This window comes from Chiloscyllium plagiosum, chromosome 15 (genome assembly GCF_004010195.1).
Source record: "Chiloscyllium plagiosum isolate BGI_BamShark_2017 chromosome 15, ASM401019v2, whole genome shotgun sequence".
Taxonomy (NCBI): domain Eukaryota; kingdom Metazoa; phylum Chordata; class Chondrichthyes; order Orectolobiformes; family Hemiscylliidae; genus Chiloscyllium; species Chiloscyllium plagiosum.
Window position 1 is genome coordinate 56,370,480 of NC_057724.1, and position 13,221 is coordinate 56,383,700.

Consider the following 13,221-nt stretch of genomic DNA (forward strand, 5'->3'; position numbering starts at 1 on the left):
CCCTCACCAACTTTAATGCATATTCCCAGTGATTGAAAAATGTCAAAGTAAATTCGTGTTTTAACACAACTATTGAAGGAATATGCTTTCATCAGGATATATAAAGGCTAGTGATTTTCTAGATTTTCACAAACACTGTGTTTGAGTTTGAGCCTTATGTCTTTTGCAGGTTTGTTTGATCTTCAATTCTGATCAATTAACTGAAGCATGTTCCAAGATAAAGAGCTGGATTTCGGCCATTTTGACGAAAGGGACAAGACACGTTACTCAAAGGGTTCAAGGATGAATGGTTTACCAAGCCCCACACACAGTGCTCATTGCAGTTTCTACCGCACCCGAACCTTGCAGGCCCTTACCACTGAGAAGAAAGCCAAGAAGGTCCGCTTCTATCGTAATGGGGATCGGTACTTCAAGGGCATTGTGTATGCAATATCTGCAGATCGCTTCCGTTCCTTTGACGCTCTGCTGGCAGACCTGACCCGAACCTTGTCTGATAATGTGAACCTCCCACAGGGAGTTCGCATTATCTTTTCCATTGATGGGCTTGGGAAGATTACCAGTCTTGATGAACTGGAGGAAGGTTAGTAATTGACCATTTTGGTATAAATACCAGAACTAATCTCCCTTGCTCCTTTCACTTTTTTAAAATAAATATTGCTGCTAACTGTTGTTTGCTTATGCAGGGCCATCTTACAGCATGTAACAATGCAATCTATGTGTAGGAGCAATGAGATCTTATCATATGATCTCATTTTAATTAAAGTTTGCATATTTAAATACACATGTTGAAGCACAAACTCTAATTGACTGATGTGAATTTAAAAGGGAGGATTATTCTTCTCAATCCTAATGTTGAAACCATTCCTATCCCTACACCCATCCTTTCTTTGCACTAGTGTTGAAATTCCTAATAAAGTGACAGAAATGGCACTGGGTTACATATTTATGTTTGCTGTAAATGATCACTTTATTGTATTGGTCAGTGATATTTTCATGCAAGTCTCAACATATGGTGGATTTTGCTTAATTATTTCAATTTTTGCTTTGATATTACCATGTGTTATTATCTTTATTACTATGTGTTTATTCATATTATTCATGAGCAAGGTCATTCTTAGTTTAGTACCATAATTTTGATCTTAGTAGCTCTAATACCAATTTCACAGAAATTTTAAGCAACACGCTTCAAACTCTGACACTGCAACAATCCACCCTCCTTATCTACCACATCTGTCATTGAATAAGGTAGCAGGAAAAATAACTCTGCTGGTAGCATATTTCAAAATGTTAAGCTCAGGAAAGATTTTTAAAGATGTTTTTCACTGCCGTGTAGCATTGGGGTCAAAATTGTGGGTTTTATATTAAATCGCTGTTGTTGGAGGTTCTAAAGAGCAATCTATGACATACTGGATAGGCGAGAGGATTTTAAAGAGGTACAGTTCAATGCTAAAAGTAACCTGTCAGCCAGTTTCTCACCTTTGCTTTCCGTTTCTATTATCAACAGGACCAGAGTTGATCCAGAGTAGTGAGGATGATTTTTTGGGCTGCTTCTTGTCTGACACATGGGAATAGAATTCTTCCATCAACAGGGTGTGACCGTAATGTTGCATCATTTACATGTCTGGGTGACTAAGCTGGCACTGCACCCCAGCAGCAGCTGTGAAATAATTCCCTTCAACATGCCACTGTGCCCCAGCACATTCCACCCAACAAGAAACTATGTTAGCAAAAATATTAATAGCTCTTCTGTCTAAAATTAGTTAGTTCAAACTCTGGGATTTAATAGTTCAAGTTACAATGAAAGGCTTCCTGAGGATAGACATTTTTTACAGAGGGAGTCAAAGTAATTTACAAAGTGATTGTGTTTTAGATGAGCCTCTTTATTATGACTAATAAATGGTTGCTGCCCAATTTATACTTTTAAAGTGTTCATTAGGATCACCCTGGAGAATGTCCATAATTTCTTTGAATTTCCTCCTGCCATTAGGCAATAAAACCACTCTTGCGGATTTGTTATTCCTGTATCAATCTCCCAGTGTAACAAATATTACTTGTTCAGCTGAGTTTGTATGTTCATGGACGTATGTACAAGTGCTGGAGAAAACTAGAGATGTACAGCACAGAAACAGACCCTTCCTTCAGTCCAACTCATCCATGCCGACCATATTCCTAATCTAATCTAGTCCCATTTGCCAGAACTGGGCCTATATCCCTCTAAATCCATCCCATTCATATACCCATTCAGATGCCTTTTAAATGTTGTATTTGTAACGGCCTCCACAAGTGAAGAGAAGTCAGTTGATTAAAAAAGCAAAGAATTGTGTATGTAGGAATCTGAAACAAAGAAAGAGCTGGAGAAACTCAGCAGATCTGGCAGCATCGGTGGAGCAAAAGCAGATAAACATTTCACATCAAGTGACCCTTTACTTTTGCTACAAAAGTTAGTTGATCACTGGCAATACCAGTAACAAACATTAAACTGAATAACTAACCAATCTGGCACCATAGTGTTACCTAGTAAATGCAAATAGGCAAAAGTGAGGACTGCAGATGCTGGAGATCAGAGTCTAGATTAGAGTGGTGCTGGAAAAGCACAGTAGGTCAGGCAGCATCCGAGGAGCAGGAAAATCGACGTTTCGGGCAAAAACCCTTCATCATCCATTCCTGATTAAGAGTTTTTGCCGAAACATCGATTTTCCTGCTCCTCAGATGCTGCCTGACCCGCTGTGCTTTTCCAGCACCACTCTAATCTAGACCCTAGTAAATGCAAATCAAGTTATGTGAGTTAATACTCCCTCTTTAACATGTCTGGGATATTGGACTCTCACATCCGTAAAATCATCCTATTGATTGATTGAGTGTGGTTTATTGTTGATTTTAGCTTCACATAAAATTTGATAATTGACTGAAATTCGCAACAAGGGCTGAGTCATCACAAGTTACAGCCTCTGCAGAGACTCAGGCACTGGACCACATTGTGACATATGCATGCGATATCATGTTAGACATATTATTACATTTGGCATGCTTTGTGCACTGGCCTGAAGCCCACATACCACTCTTTTGCCAAATTTTTGAACATATCATTTTTGGTACCATTTTTACATTGGACAAATATGTATGTGAGCTTTATGTAGACAAAAAGCCAAAAGTATAAGCAAGTTTTGAATTTGCCTCCAGAATGCGCAAATAGTGTTAATTGGAACCCTATTATTAGCTCATTATCCATTAATTTCAGGTTACACTTTAGATTCTATTTGCATTAAAGTAAAATAATTTATATCGGAGCAAAAATGACTACCATTATGAGAAACCTAAATATGAACTTTATAACAAATCTATTAATCCCTCATCTAGACAGCCTGTAAGTCGTTTCCAACATGAGAATGTAGAGAAAATAGTGATTGGGCAGGCTGCCCTGTACTCCTGATGGAATTGTAACCCAACGGAGAGAAATTATGGAAAATTAGTGAACTCCCCCCTTTCTATTGCTATTCCTCTAATTTAGGAGAAAATTGAGAGCAGAATGTGGGTAGAGCTGATAGCTTTGTAAGTGACTGTTTAATAGAATCTCTGTAAAGCTGTTTGGCCTACATTCTACATTAACTTGTTTGGCCTTCATTTTGCATTATTTATGCGACAGCTAACCACTTTGTTAATTATCTCATTACGAATTTGTTTTCTTTGGGGACCTGATTAATTTTATAGGCTTTGTACTGCATTTAATATTGGAAGCTATGAGTACTTGGACTCAAGAGTCTGAAAGGCCTACTTTTTCATTAAGGAACTTTCCTTGCTAACAATGCTTTTTTATGTTAGTTTGCCTTTGCTAAACAAGGTTAATAATTATTTATATTTCATGCATCAACTAACAAGATTACATTTAGGTGTCAGTTAGGACTAGAAAACAAGTCCAGCATTTAAGATAATCGAATTAAAATACCTCTGGTTCTACTCCCCTCTCTGGTTGATGGGTAAGTGATCTGGTTACTTGGGTTTGATGTTAACAAGGTGGCAATGCTTACAAGTTTGAGCCCTCCACTGTGTTGAATTAACTGGCCTAAGTTGGTGTGACAATAATGCCTATGTTGTTGTCCACAGTGCCTGTAGCCTGTGGAAGAGAGAATGTAAGAGCAAGGAACAGGAGTAAGCCAGTCAGCTCCTTGAGTCTATTTTGGTATTTAATAAAATTATGTCTGATTTGATTGCATCTTTAAATCTGCATTCTTGCAATTCCCAATAATCTTTCACCCTCTTGACTACCAAGAATCTATCCACCTTAAAATATATTCAAATATTGCATTTCCACTGCCTTTTCAGGGAGAAAGTTCCAAAGGCACATAACTCTTTGGGAGAAAAAGGTTTTACCTCATCTCTGTTTTAAACCCCTTTATTTTTAAACAGTTACACCTCGTTCTAGATTTTTCCATACAAGGAAACATCTTCTCCACATTTACCCTGTCAGGATCCCTCAGGATCTTATACATTTCAAATATTGGTTAAGGTTCTCATTCCTCAGCTTTGTCCATTAACCTGTGGTGGAATGTGCACACATGTTTGTAGATGTTGGATGAGGGCCGGGTTGGACTGTACTATTTCCCATGATTGAATAGCCTGTCAACTCTAACAATCTTGGTTCAAACATGGAAAGTAACCATTTAATAGAGTGCAGCCAGGACTTTTACAACTGTACCCTGACATGATTTGGCATCTTTTGAGGGTTTAAAACTGACATAAAGACTTCACAAGGTAAGTATGAATGTTATTGTGTGCCAGAAACTGTGGAGGTTTAACAGCGAATATGTGAAAGCTATGTTGTGTTTCATTCAAGAATGCAAGTGTATCAAACACTGAGTAATTTAAATTTCTTGCAACTCTTTTTGCTGGCATCAGCTATTTTAACAGCCGCTTCCTATACTTTCTAATTCCAGATTGCACGTTTGTGTGCATGTGTATGTATGTGTGTAAAAATAGAAAACACAGATTTTTGGCAAGATCTAACCACCTTATTTTAAAAGTAAATATGGTCATGTAACAAATGAGAGTAAACTTCAAGGTGGAACATGTAGTCATTAGACCATTTTGTACTTTGAAGAGATTTTCAAGCAGACACATTGCAACTATCAAAGGAATAGATGAGTAACTGAAATTGCCCTATGGCGATTTGGTCAGCAATATAACCACCTTACAGACATTACTTCTTTACAATGTATATTCACACTTTTAAAGAATAGCTTGAGTTATTTCTCGTTTTACTCACTGCTACTCACTCTATTCATTTCCTGTTTTAGCTCTGCACAGCCACTTATGTCAGCTTCACCACCAACAACCAGTAGAAATAGGCAGTGAATGGGTTTCTCCATTATTTCTGCCATAGCCTGTCTGAACCGTTCAAACTTTTCTAGCTGATTATCTCAGGTTGGATAGTGTGGGCAGTGCAAGCAACTATTCCTACAGCTCTCCCCTGAACTTTTAATTGGATTAGATTCCCTACAGTGTACAAACAGGCCATTTGGCCCAATACGTCCACACCGATCCTCCAAAGAATAACTCCGCCAGATCCATTCCCCTACATTAACCCCTGACTAATGCACTTAACACTATGGGCAATTTATCATGGCCAATTCTTTGAATTGTGGGAGGAAACCGGAGCACCCGGAGGAAGCCCACACAGACACAGGGAGGATGTGCAAACTCCACAATCGCCTGAGGTAGGGATCGAACCTGGGTTCCTGGTGCTGTGAGGCAGCAGTACTAACCACTGAGCCACCATGTTGCCCATATTCTGTTGCCATCTGAATAATGAAACTCATCCCATGCCAAAGCCTGTGAGATTGTTCTATTACTAACTTTACAGTAAGCTTTCTTCCACAGTTCCCCTGAACTTTCTCTGCTTTCTCTGCTCATTCCTGAAGAAGGGCCTGTGCCCGAAACGTCGAATCTCCTGTTCCCTGGATGCTGCCTGACCTGCTGTGCTGTTCCAGCAATAAAGTTTCAACTTTCTTCCACAGCTCCCTGATGACTCAGAGGGTAGTGTGCAGTACCAGTGTAGAACTACATTGTATAAGCCTAGAAAGTCCTACTTCCAGTCATGATCTTCTTGTTAGCTGATCTCAGCAGGAATGATAAGGGCTCCTTTAGTTCCTCTCATTAGCTCTAGAGCAAGGAAGATGCAAAATAAACCTCATTACAGTTGTTACAGAGTCATAGGGTCATCCAGCACAGAAACAGACCCTTTAGTCCAACCAGTCCATGCCGAACATAATCCCAAACTAAACTAGTCTCACTTGCCTGCTCCTGGCTGATATCCCTCCAAACCTTTCCTAGTCATGTACTTACCCAAATGTATTTTAAACAGTGTAACTATACCCACATCCACCACTGTCAATGAGTGTAAGTTATACAGTTGGGAGCATCAGATTAGAGTGTGGTTAGAATTGACTGTAGTACCTTCTAAGGTCTAATGATCCCAGGACAAACATTATCCAGGTTCACACATGAATCATGGACACTTCATTATAATATTAGATGGTGGCTGGCCCCTATGGTAATTCAATGTAGGGGAGGGGAGTAAATGGGAGGGGATACAATATGTCACAGTCTCATGGTCCATAGGATGGCTTGATCAAGTCTTTCGAAGATTGTGGATTTCTGATACCACCTTCTCTGCCCTACCAGCAGCTCCACAAGAATGTAATTTTATTTTAGTATATCTACATTCCACCTTGTTTCAGTGACTGCTCAAAGCAGCTGGTGTGATTTGCATGGGATCAGGAGTGAGGAATTGCAATTGCTTACATGAGCATTTCACTACTGGTTAACCAAACAAAATAATTTCAGCAAAAATGTTTTTATTTCAGAAGGAATTTGCATATTAGTCATCAATGATAGAATAGACTTGACAGGTCATAAGAGCAACCCCTGCTCCTATCTCATATGTTATAATTCAATTATTTTATGCATTAAATAATTCTGCATTTTTTTGTATTTTAACAATATTTTGGGTATGTAATACCATTAAATGATTCTGTTTTAATCCATGCCAACGGCATGATAAGGTTCTGAATGCCATTAATTAATTGAAAATGAGCACAAATGAGATTTTAGTTCAGAATTCAGCTCTTAATTCTGAAGGGGTTAAGTAAGACCTTCTTCAGAGTCCCAGTTGGGATCCAAAATAGACAAGAAACAATTAAATATATCACAGAGAGGGATATATATATATTGTGGTCATTCAGAAAATAGTGTGTTGCTGAAATACTCTCAACGTACCAAAACAAATGCATTTGTGCTTATTTATGCTTGGAATTTCCATTCTAGTCAGTCTATATGAAATCTACCTATGTGTTGCTGATTGGAAATTGAGGTTGTCCTCTCCCATGCCACATGTGACCTTACAAATACTCTAATACAGTGATATTTTGCGAAAATTGACAATAAAAACCACATTTCATCCACGAAACCAAATCAAATTACTGCAGATGCTGGAAATGTGAAATAAACACAATATGCTGGAAATACTCAGCAAGTCTAACAGCACTTGTGAAGAGAGAAACAATATTTTAGGTCAAGGACCTTTTAAGGAAGTAGCAATTTAACCGACATAATTATAATGATCTGTTACCGTAACCAATGACCCATTCAGACTATTGCTAGTTCCACCCAGCCCCTCTCCTCCCAGATCTGCACTGCTACAAGATGGCACGGTGGCTCAGTGGTTAACACTGCTGCCTCACGGTGCCAGGGACCCAGATTTGTTTCCAGCCTTGGGTGACTGTCTGTGTGGAGTTTGCATATTCTCCCCATGTCTGTGTGGGTTTTCTTTGGGTGCTCTAGTTTCCTCCCACAGTCCAAAGATGTGCAGGTTAGGTGAATTGGCCATGGTAAATTGCCTGTAGTGTTCAGGGATGTGTAGGTTAGGTGCATTAGTCAGGGGAAATGTAGAGTAATAGCGTAAGGGAATGGGTCTCGGTGGGTTACTCCTCGGAAGGTCGGTGTGGACTTGTTGGGCCAAATGGCCTTTTTCTACACTGTACGGATTCTGTGATGCTACTAATCACTTTCAGGTCACATCCTGTGACATGTTCTGAGTTTGCCATCCAACTTTAGCAGAAAACTATTTTTTATTTTGTATGTTCAAAATTGCAAATTTTGGGGTATTTGTAACCTGTGCCCCTATGGCCAATAGTGCAGACTGGCCTGTGATTTTTTTTCAGCTGATTCATTCATATGCCTTGATAACCATTTTGTATATAATCATGCTGACTGTTTGTTTTAACCAGGGCTGTATTAAGGAAGGCCTTTCAATATTAAGGTAAGGACTCTTGTAGTGCAGTGGTAATGTCCCTATCTTTGAGTCATGAGGCCTTGGTTCAAGTTGCATGTGCTCCAGAAGTCTGTAGTAACATTGCTAAGGTGGTTGTTTAATACTGTTTTCTAAGTTAATCAAATATTTTTTTCTGCATTAAATTTCAGTAACAATGTTGACTAGGTGTTTTTGTTTTGTGTTTAGGAGAGAGTTATGTTTGCTCATCTCATGACATCTTCAAAAAGGTGGATTACACCAAGAATGTAAATCCCAATTGGTCTGTGAACGTCAAAGCCTCTGCTACCCAGAAAGTACCACAGTCTCTGGCCAGTGCCAAGCACATGACTGAGGTCAAAGAAACCAAGGACTTTGTTCGCCCAAAACTCGTGACTGTCATACGGAGTGGAGTCAAACCACGGAAAGCAGTGAGAGTTCTGCTCAACAAGAAAACAGCACACTCCTTTGAGCAAGTTCTTACTGACATCACTGAGGCCATCAAGCTTGAGACTGGGGTAGTGAAGAAGCTATACACCTTGGATGGCAAGCAGGTGAGTCTCACTTGTTCCATCACCATTCACTTAGTGCAAGGTGAGCTATAAAGCTTGCACGTAGACCAGACTGGAAAGCACAGATAAGCTGGTCTTATTAAAAATGAAACCTTGGCTTCAATTAATTAGCTGTCTTATTCTCACTTTCGCACTGCAGAACGCACATAGATTTTGCTTTTCTGACCAACAGCTTCTGTGTTTGACAGTCTTGTAGCACTGATCATTAAATTGGAATGTTATGAAAGCTTCTTAGGACAGATAAGTGCCTGAGTAGTCACCTTCAAAATCCTTGTGGATGATGTTATCAAACATCTAATATGGGAAATAATATAGTAAATTGTTGTAGATTTGTTTTGAGATAACACTATAGTGTCTATCATCAATTGGTTACATGGGAATGTGCGGTGAGATTCTTGAAGCTGATCATATGAATCATGGTGTAGGATATGCAAAAGAATTTCAACTAGCGATTAGTTACCTGAATGCACAATTCTACCACTTAGCTTCTTAAAGTCCAAGGGAAGAGAGGTCATCAACATATGTATCATTTTACATGGCCAAACCATGGCTTACAAGGGAGGTTAGAGATAGTATTAGATCCAAAAAGAGGCATACAAATTTACAAGAAAAACAGGAGACCTGAGGATTGGGAACAGTTTAGAAATCAGCAAAGAAGGACCAGGGATTGATTAAGAAGTGGAAGTAATAGAAAATGGGAATAAGCTTATGAGAAACATAAAAACTGACTGTAAAAGTTTCTATAGGTATGTGAAGAGAAAAAGATTGGTGAAATCCAATGTAGGTAAGTTATAGTCAGAAACTGGGGAATTTATAATGGGGACCAAAGAAATGGCTGACAAACTAAATTCATACTTCACTTTTGTCTCCACAAAGGAGGACATCAATAACATACCAGAAATGATGGGCAACACAGGGTTTACTGAGCAGGAGGAACTGAAGCAAATCTGCATTAGTAGAGAAATGGTGCTGGAGAAATTGATGGATTGAAGGCCGATAAATCCCCAGGGCTTGATAATCTACATCCTGAGATATTTAAGAAAATAGATTCACTAGTGGACATCTTCTAAGATTCTTTAAATTCTGAAACAGTTCCTATAGATTGAGGATAGCCAATGCAACCCCATTAATTAAAAAGGGAGGTAGAGAGAAAACAGTGAATTATACTCCAGTGACTCCAATGATGGTACCGGAGAAGATGCTACACTCCATTATCAAGGATTTTATAGCAGAGCACTTTGAAAACAGTGGTAGAATCAGATACAGTCAACTTGGATTTACAAAAGTGAAATCAGGCTTGACACATCTACTTGAATTCTTTGAGGATGTTTCTAGTCGAGTTGATTGGGGGAGCCAGTGTATGTGGTTTATTTGGACTTTCTGAAGGCATTTGACAAAGTCACATGAAAAATTAATGTGTAAAATTAAAGCACATAGGATTGGGTGTAGTGTATTGAGAGAGATAGAAAATTGGTGAGTAGACAGAAACCAAACGTAGGAATGAATGGCTCTTTTTCTGAATGATAGGCAGTGACTATTGAAGTTCTGCAGGGATTGGTTCTAGGACCCCAGCTATTGACAATATATGTTAATGACTTAGATGAGGGAACTAAATGTAATATCTCAAAATATGCAGATGACACAAAGTTTGGTGGAAGGGTGAGTTGTGAGGAGGATGCAGAGATGTTCCAATGTGATTTGGACAGGTTGAGTGAGTGGACAAATGTGGGGCAGGTGTAGTACAAAATGGATAAATATGAAGTTATCCATTTCGGTAGAAAAAAATAGGAAGGCACATTATTACTTCAATGTCTGTAAATTTAAGAGGGGCATGTTAGTGACCCATGGATGCCCTCTGTCACCAATTGCTGAAAGTAAGCATGCAGACACAACAGAAATTAAAGGTGGCTGGAATTCCCTCTCTAATGGCCATGTAGGTCAACCCACAGCAGGTGGATTGCAATGGTTCAAGAAGGCAGCTCACCACCACCTTCTCAAGTTGCTATTAGGGACAGGCAATAAATGCTGGCCAGCCGGCAATGCCCACATCCTACAAACAAATTAGAAAAGGCAAACAGTACGATGGTCTTCATAGCAAGAGGATTTGAGTACAGCAAGATGCCTTGCTGCAATTTTATAGCACAGTAGTGAGGCCATACCTGGAATATTGTGTGCAGTTTTAGTCTCCTTGACTGAGGAAAGATGTTCTTGCTATAGAGGGAGTGCAGCCAACATTTACCAACTTGATTCCTGGGATGGCAGGACTGACAAATGAGAAGAGATTTCATCAGTTACGATTGTATTCACTGGACTTTAGCAGAATGAGGGGGGAGGTGGTTTCGTAGAAACCTATAAGATTCCAACAGGATTAGACAGGTTAGATACAGGAATCATGTTCCTGATGATGGGGAGTCTAGAACTAGGGGGTTATAGTTTAAAGCTAAGGACTGAGATGAGAAACAACATTCTTCAGCCAGAAAGTAGTGAGCTGTGGAATTCACTACCACAGAAATTGGTTGAAGCCAAAACATTGTTTTCAAGACGGAGATAAATATACTTGTGAGTGAAGGGATCGAGGGATGTATGAGGATGGTGGAATTTGGGTATTGAACTTGATAATTGGCAAAGATCATATTAAATGGTTGAGTAGGCTTGAGGCATTGAACGGCTTACTCCAGCTCATATCTTCAGTGTAAGCAAATGGAAAGGCTTTGGAAATCTGAAGCATCAAGGGACTTGAGTCTAGTTCAGGATTCCCTGAAGGTTAACATGTAGGTTCAGTTGGCAGTTAGGAAGGCTACTGCAGTGTTAACATTCATTTCAAGAGGGCTAGAATACAATAGCAGAAATGTATCTGAGGGTCCATAACGCTCTGGTCGGACTGCATTTCGAATATTGTGAGCAGTTTTGGGCCCCATATCTATGTGCTAGCCTTGAAGGACGTCCACAAGAGGTTCACAGGAGTGATCCCAGAGATGAAGGGCCTGTCATAGAAGGAGCAATTGAAGACTTTGGATCTGTACTCAATGGAGTTGGAATGATGAAACTTAGGAATACTGAGAGCTCTGGATAGAGTTGATGTGGAGAAGATATTTTCACTCATAGGGGAGACAAGAACCTGATAGTACAGCTTCAGAGTGAAGGGGTGACCCTTTAGAACTGAGATGAGGAGGAATTTCTTCAGCCAGAGGGTGGTGAATCTGAGGGTATTTAAGTTAGATAGGATCTCGATTAATAGAGGGAATCAAGAGTTAGAGGGAGAAGGCAGGAGAATGGGATTGAGAAACATATCAGTCATGATTGAATGGCAGAACAGACTCAATTGATTGAATGGCCTAATTCTGCTCCTATATCTTAGGATCTTATGGTTCAGTTGAGATGCTGTGGAACAGGGGCAGTGTCTATTGGCACAAAGAGGTGATGAAATATTTAACAACATATCTAGTATATATGTAGAGACACTGCAAGACCAGCCACTGGAATGTTCAGATACAACAGATATATGATTATAAAGAAATTAATGGAATCAATGGAAAGATAATCCTACAGGTGAGGACCAACTTCAATGACTATGCAAATTTAATGGATGTTCTTGGTTTTTGAATTTTGAAACACTTTTTTAAATCTGATGTGAATATAAAACCTTGCACTGTGTTTCAGTTTCTCACACATTTCTTCTGGCCTTGTACCATTGCATCTACATTGCTCCCAGTCCCTGCCAATGCCACTAATTGCCAGGAAATGTGTAAGATCTGGTGTGGAGCAATCTCCCTCTAATAAACTATTGCAAGTACACATCTTGCAAATCTCTGAACTGTTGAATACATATGTCTGGGTACAATTCAAGCTAACAATTTTCAATAAGCTGCAGACGTCCCCGACAGACAAGAGCAATTGTTTTGATTTTATATCCAACAAACTACTAACTGAAATCCTTAAAATGTAGTACTGTGTTCCCAAATATAGAATCACAGTGAGTGTAGCCCATTCCGTTTTGTCCTGACTCTATATTCAAACTTTATGTTGGGATGTGTGGGATAATTGCTAGTGCTTGAGGCTATTTCAAGATAACAAGACAGGGTCAGTTGGTTTCATATTGGAGTTGATTATCCTGTATCGCTGCCCGGTATTTCTCTGTGCTCAGCAATTTGGAGATAAAATTTCTTTGCTGTAGACCTGCTATCAGGCCTGTATTTTCTGACCACACTATCAGTTATGTAAAAACAGCCCAAGATGACTCTGGTGATTTTCCTTTCCCCCTGTGATGCTTGTTAGCTCCTTCTAATAACTTGGCTCAACTGAGGATCTTAATGCACCTAACATGTCTCCATATACCAGTCAAGACCT

General features: G+C 39.4%; 1 protein-coding gene across 2 annotated transcripts in view; it reads left to right on the top strand.

The window, feature by feature from the left end:
* Positions 1-13,221, top strand: part of LOC122557342 (neuronal migration protein doublecortin-like) — a 168,597-nt gene that overhangs the window by 3,904 nt on the left and 151,472 nt on the right. For both annotated transcript variants that reach the window (XM_043704948.1, XM_043704949.1), the window contains exons 2-3: positions 170-580; positions 8,513-8,856. In XM_043704948.1, the coding sequence (XP_043560883.1) occupies positions 208-580; positions 8,513-8,856 (717 nt within the window). In that variant the 5' untranslated portion in view covers positions 170-207. The remainder of the gene's footprint in view (positions 1-169; positions 581-8,512; positions 8,857-13,221) is intronic.